This window comes from Larimichthys crocea, chromosome III, assembly GCF_000972845.2.
Source record: "Larimichthys crocea isolate SSNF chromosome III, L_crocea_2.0, whole genome shotgun sequence".
Taxonomy (NCBI): Eukaryota; Metazoa; Chordata; class Actinopteri; family Sciaenidae; genus Larimichthys; species Larimichthys crocea.
Genome location: NC_040013.1, coordinates 1,440,313 through 1,446,312, shown reverse-complemented (window position 1 = coordinate 1,446,312; position 6,000 = coordinate 1,440,313). Strand labels below are relative to the sequence as shown.

The window sequence follows — 6,000 nt, the reverse complement described above, 5'->3', positions numbered from 1 at the left end:
CACCTCAACCACGACACGGACGACACTCGTTTACGACTCCTCGTTTCCAGGAGTGGATGACATTCCCTCCCTGAGGTCATGTGTTTGTTTGGGATCCTTCACGATGACCTTGCATCCTTCCCTGCAGCTTTAATTCACGTAACTCAACCGCAATGCTTTTTTAAAAGTTGCTGCGAGGAGGCCGCAATCCAGGTCAGCCAATGGCGGGACGCCAGGGCAAGGTTGCTGATGGATGGAGATGGAGATGGAGGTGTACTCGCACCAGCACCAACCATTCCCACGACAATAAATTACACATTTACAGCCGGGCTGCGTCTCTGAGCGCGCTCGCCAACATTTCTTCTGATGTCAGCAGCACATTATCATATCTAATAAGCCCCCGGCAACCTGCGTTGTTAACCAGGCGGGAGATTGAAGTAGCCATCGCCGTGCCGTCTCCGTAAACACATGATTTACCATCACCAACATGTAAGACGTGGATATTTATAGAGCGGCTCGTTTATGGAGTTCACACAGCTGAGAGCTTCTGCGGGTTTGTTTTTTTTTAATAGCATTTTATTTAATGTAATCCTTTTTTACGATGACATACGTGTTTCTTCAACCCCCCTCCCGCCCCTCCCAGAAGTTATATGGCAGCGAGCGTTAACTCCCGTTAAAGCATTTACAGCAGAAGTTCATCACACGGTGCACGACTGGAGCGCCACCGTCCTCAAAGGAAAATGTTCAGACACGCACACAAACAAACAAACAAACAAACACACTCGTACCACAAGTCCGTGAATCTTCTGATGAGGAGTTATCTTGCAGGTCGTGTCATGAAAACAGTTACAGTTAAAAAATAGTAAACTATATATATTATATATATACTATATAGATTATATATATTATATATATATATATATATAATATCTTATATATATATTCCACTGATGATTAATGAAGGGGAATTAAAAAACAAAAACTGGCCATGTAATCCTCAGCAATAAAATATTCTCGTGTAACAACTGCCCCTACAGACTATATTAAAAAAAACAAAAAGTACAAAAGAAATAAATCAATTATGTCATAAAAATAAGAGTACAATGTAAATATATATTCATATTTATAATTTTCTAACTGTATTTACAAAAGGTGAGTAGTGAATGAAGCAGAGACGTCGCTCGTCTCTGGATTTGGTCTGAATGAAACAAAAACTCGACGCGCGTTCGTCGTCGCCGTCGTCGGTCCGTTCATCCCGTCCTGACCCGTGGAATGCCCAAACAGTTCATACAAAGTGCCCCATGAACGCCACCGAGGAGCCGGATCCGGCTGACGGGTTTCAGTCCACGTGATCCGACTCTGAGGTGTCCTCCTCCCTCCCTCCTCATCCTCCGAGCTCCCTCCTCACAGAGCACCAGTGTTTATTTTTTAATTTTTTTTAGCTTCATCTCTGGGAATGTATGAATGTGAGTCCGGCCCCGTGAGGCCGGCAGGGAGCGGAGGAAATGTTTGTTTTGTTTTGTTTTTTTAAAGTCTGAATTGAGGATTTGAGGTATCAGCGTTTCTTAATGGCCGCCCCGTTCGAGTGCGGAGGGAACTTTGGCAGGCACGGCTCCTCGGCGCCGGCATCGTGGGAGAACACCGAGTCCTCACCTGAAGAGCAGGTGGAGCTGCGGGTGTCCGGGTAGCTCGGGGAGTATTGATCCAGAGGCACCGACAGCTCCAGATACTCCTGTGGACACAGAACAAACATTTAACACCTGGGATCAAAACTTCTGCTTCCTCGTGTGACAACCAAAGATGACGACGACTCACCTGGTTGGCCGTCATGGCCAGGCAGCGATCTAGATCCTCCACCAGCTGCTTGAACGTGGGTCTCTGAGAGGGCACGGCGTGCCAGCAGTCCCTCATCATCATGTACCTGCAAGAGAGTCAACATGAAGTCAGCTGCACCTTTTATTGGTGGTCACAAACAGCGCTGGGGATCATTATGTTGCTAAGCAGCATCGTGGGTAATGTAAATATTAATGCCAGCAGTCTGGACGGAGGCTTTGTGTGCACAGGCTTCTTCAGCGAGTCGAGCATTTGTCTGGTGCTGACAGGTCGAAGCAGAAAGAGAGAGACTGATGTCAGAGTAAAAAAATCCTGTCGTGAACCTCGAAAACAGAAAAACCACAGGCGGACGTGTTCAACAGCACGTGTCAGAAGATCAGCAGCAAACATTTGGACTGCTGCGCTGTGATTACAGCAGAGGAGCTGTGTCACGATTACACAGCTCGAGCACTACACGTTTAATTTCAGCGTCTCCTTACAGCTCGTGAGTGCACGTCGAAGGCTTGTCCATTCGGTGACCTTCCTTCAGCAGCTTGAACAACTCCTCCACGGGGACGCCGGGGTACGGAGAGCCACCCAGGGTGAAGATCTCCCAAAGCAGCACCCCGAATGACCAGCTGCAGACGGGAAACAGACAGGAGGGTTCAGATTTTAACGTTTTTTTAAAATCACCTCGAGGCTGAATTAGAGAAGTGACGACTCAAGGTACTCACACGTCACTTTGGTGGGTGTATATCCGGTCGAACAGAGCTTCAGGAGCCATCCACTTCACGGGTAAACGACCCTGTGGAGGAGGAAGGAGGCGTTAGCTGCGTCCAACACGAGCAAAAAACAACGAAGACACTAAAATGTTGGCGGTGGATTATCAAGACGTTCAAAGAAATAAATACAGATGTACAAAGTAAGAGAGAACGGAGGTTTAATCACACACAGTTCAAACTTTTTGAAGCTAAAACTCCACCAGACAAGTCTACGTCATGTCACATCCTTCAGACTTCATCTTGCTCAGATTTGGTCGTTTTCTGAAGTTTGCACAGGGGTGTTTTATTTTGAAAATCAACCGTTTCTGTGTCTGACTTCCTGTCAGCTAGAGCTGCACTGTGCATGTCGTGCATTAAAAATAAAATAAGCTCGTGTGGGATGCTTCTGAAACATCGACTGGAACGGATGCGATGCATCCGCGTCTGGAATTTGAGAGTCAATCTGCAAAAATATCCATTAATCGATGCCCTGAACCTCGACCGAATCCAGAAAACACCAACTTAATGCAGGACAGTAGCTGCAGGAGCAGCTGGAAGCTGTTCAGAGCCGTTCTTCTCAGTATCTCATACACAAACGCAGACGAGACACATCTGAACTAAAATGTGACGACTAAAAATAGATAAAAATGACTCAGACTTAATGAGTATTTTCATCTGCAGGCGCTGGTTTGTGACTAACAGCTCCGACCTGTCATCGAGGTAAACAGCTTCACCTCAGACTGACTGAACAAACCGCTCGTTCTTTATGTCGTCGTGTCTGAACAAAAGACGAGCGCGCTCACGTTCGTGGTCTTCTTGTAGTAATCGATGTGGTGGATGTCCCTCGCCAGGCCAAAGTCGGCTATTTTCATCACGTTGTCCTCCGTCACCAAAACGTTGCGAGCGGCGAGATCTCTGTGGATGCACTGAGGAGATACAAACACGCGTTATCAGAGCTCGCCTCATGTTTGCCGTCATGTGACATTGGAGGGATGAGAGCAGCTGGTTTACCTTCTTGGAGGACAGATACTCCATGCCGCGGGCCACTTGGTAAGCGCAGGACACGAGGTCTTTGATGGACATGTTCTCCACGGGAACCTGGTCCGGGTTGTAGCAGTACTCCATGCCCGGCGGGCGCCGAGCTCGCAAGTACTCCCGCAAGTTGCCCTTGGATGCGTACTCGACTATCACGTACAGAGGACCTGAAAACACAAGAACAAACTCATCACACCGTCGCTTATCGTGCTCTTAAATCTTCATTCTGTCCCTGAGTTTCCTGTTTGTGCTCGTCCGTCAGCGTACGTTAAAATCAGGATGTTGATCATCAGCACTCAGGAAGTCGTCACAATAATCAAGACACGCTTCAAACTTTGAAATCGAGCTGGAATAGTTTACGTTTATGTGGCTGTGACCACAGAATGTTAAATAACCTGGACACACACCGGCAGCTTTAAATGTTCTGACCTCGATAGATTAATGCAAATGAGCTGGTGAGAGCGGGTAAATAAAGCGCCGTGGACAAAGAGCTCTGTGGTCGAGTGTGGAAGAGGAAAAAAAAGGATGAAAACTTAAAATAAAAATACTCGATAAGTCAGAATTATGAGACAAAAACTCAAAATTACAAGATCAAAAGTCGACTTGTGATAATTTTCAGATAAAAAGTCGTTTGTAGCTGCTTAATTATGACTTTTATCTCATAATTGTGACTCAACGTGGATATTTCTTTCAAATCGAGGCTTTTAATCAAGTTTTCGTCTTGTTTTTTTTCTTCCATTGTGGAGTGATGCGCCCTGTGGCGTCTTCACAGGTTCGCTTCCTCTGTCGTTTCAAACTGCGAGCTCGGAAGCTGCTGTCAGAACCGTTTATTCGTGTGTGTGTGTGTGTGTGTGTGTGTGTTGGCCATGGCGGGTCAGTAGTAGTGTGTGTTTCCTCTCTGCTCGTACCGTCCTGTGTGCAGGCTCCCAGCAGATTAATGATGTTCTTGTGCTTCCCGATGATCTTCATCATCTCCATCTCTGAAATCAGGTCTGACAGGTCTTTCTCTGTGGCGTCGGCTGGAGGGGAAGAGAAATAAATCACATTAGGGTAATTAGTCGATGTTCTGCTGGTAAAAAGGCCCAAAAAGGCCTCTCAATAATCACCTTGCAACATGAACACTGCAGCTCTTTTGGACTCGTTTGTCCCCGAGGAAAGGCACTTAAAAGCTCGAGACAATAAATGCTACTTTCCCTGCACGCCACTTCCTCCGAGCAGTTTAATGAACACTGTTTTATATGCGATGTCAAGGGTTCTCATAAATTTTTACGCTGCTCTCCCATTCGCACGGTGGCTGGGATCCAATGGCAGATGTCTCTCTGTATCTGCTCGTCACAGTTTTGGTGTTGGACTTTTTCTCGTCCCTCGAGCCGAGTTTACTATAAACTGATGTTTATAAACGGCTGTTTCCCGTCTGCTGAGATCTAAATCTGCTGAGGGAGAGAGAGCGAACTCACATTTCAACATCTTCACCGCGACCTTGGTGACACGGTTCGGCTTCTCTTTGTCGAGGCCGAGTGCCTCTCCCATCACCACCTGACCGAAGCAGCCTTCGCCCAGCGGCTTCCCGAGAACGAGCCTGCGAGAGGGGAGAAGACAAAACGTCAGATCACGGAGTGTGTGTGTGTGTGTGAAGGTTTGTGTGTGAAAGGTTTCATCCAGGACGCGTACCTGTCCCGGGGAAGCTCCCAGCGGGGATCCTGGGGTAGTTCGTACTCGGACACCCCTGACAGCATCGGAGATCCGCTGGAGGAGAGGCGGGAAGGACGAACCAGCATCACACCGGAGTGGATGGAGGAGCTCGAGTCCACAGACACCTGAGGGTGAAGAAGATCGACATTACTCCCCTCATCGTGGAACAGACACCAGGTAAGGTGAGCGAAACAAAGAAGGTGAAACCTACGAATTCATCCTTACGGAGAGGAAACACTCCTCGAATACTTACCTGATGTTCACGACCTCAGGGAGCTACAGTGACCCTGAAAGCTCTGAGTGTTTTTAGTAAGAACATCGTTACATGCTTGAAAAAATGTGGAGAGAGAGAGAGAAGAGGTGAAGAGGTATAAGTATTCCAAACCCCCTATCTACTTTCTGTTACCTGTCTGCGCAGCGGGATGCTCTTGGCCAGCTTGTGGACGGCGAGCGGGCCGTTGAAGTCGCTCTTCTTCGACGAGGTGCGGATCTTCACAATAATCGCGATGGCGATCATGACGGCGATGAAGAAGAAGCCCACGCAGTAGATGACGACCTCCAGGTAGGTGTGGTTGGCCGGAGGGTAGTGCGGGACGGCTAGATTGGAGGTGGAGGAGGTGGGGAGGCAGGGAGGGCACGATGAAATCAAGAGACTAGCACAGAAGGTCTGATTTTACACAAACACACACACTCATGCTTTCAATTACACAGCAACACGAAT

At 47.7% G+C, this 6,000-nt stretch overlaps 1 protein-coding gene across 6 annotated transcripts in view; it reads right to left on the bottom strand.

Moving 5' to 3' along the window:
- Nucleotides 1-983: 983 nt before the first annotated feature.
- The window catches only part of fgfr1a (fibroblast growth factor receptor 1a), a 32,153-nt gene continuing 27,136 nt past the window's right edge, over nucleotides 984-6,000 (bottom strand). For 4 of the 6 annotated variants that reach the window (XM_027277705.1, XM_019259493.2, XM_027277704.1 and 1 more), the window contains 10 exons: nucleotides 5,680-5,876; nucleotides 5,259-5,404; nucleotides 5,045-5,166; nucleotides 4,496-4,606; nucleotides 3,564-3,754; nucleotides 3,356-3,478; nucleotides 2,526-2,596; nucleotides 2,292-2,429; nucleotides 1,795-1,900; nucleotides 984-1,711 (listed from right to left, as the gene is read on the bottom strand). In XM_027277705.1, the coding sequence (XP_027133506.1) occupies nucleotides 1,535-1,711; nucleotides 1,795-1,900; nucleotides 2,292-2,429; nucleotides 2,526-2,596; nucleotides 3,356-3,478; nucleotides 3,564-3,754; nucleotides 4,496-4,606; nucleotides 5,045-5,166; nucleotides 5,259-5,404; nucleotides 5,680-5,876 (1,382 nt within the window). In that variant the 3' untranslated portion in view covers nucleotides 984-1,534. The remainder of the gene's footprint in view (nucleotides 1,712-1,794; nucleotides 1,901-2,291; nucleotides 2,430-2,525; nucleotides 2,597-3,355; nucleotides 3,479-3,563; nucleotides 3,755-4,495; nucleotides 4,607-5,044; nucleotides 5,167-5,258; nucleotides 5,405-5,679; nucleotides 5,877-6,000) is intronic. The other 2 variants (XM_027277702.1, XM_027277703.1) reach the window with 1 other exon arrangement.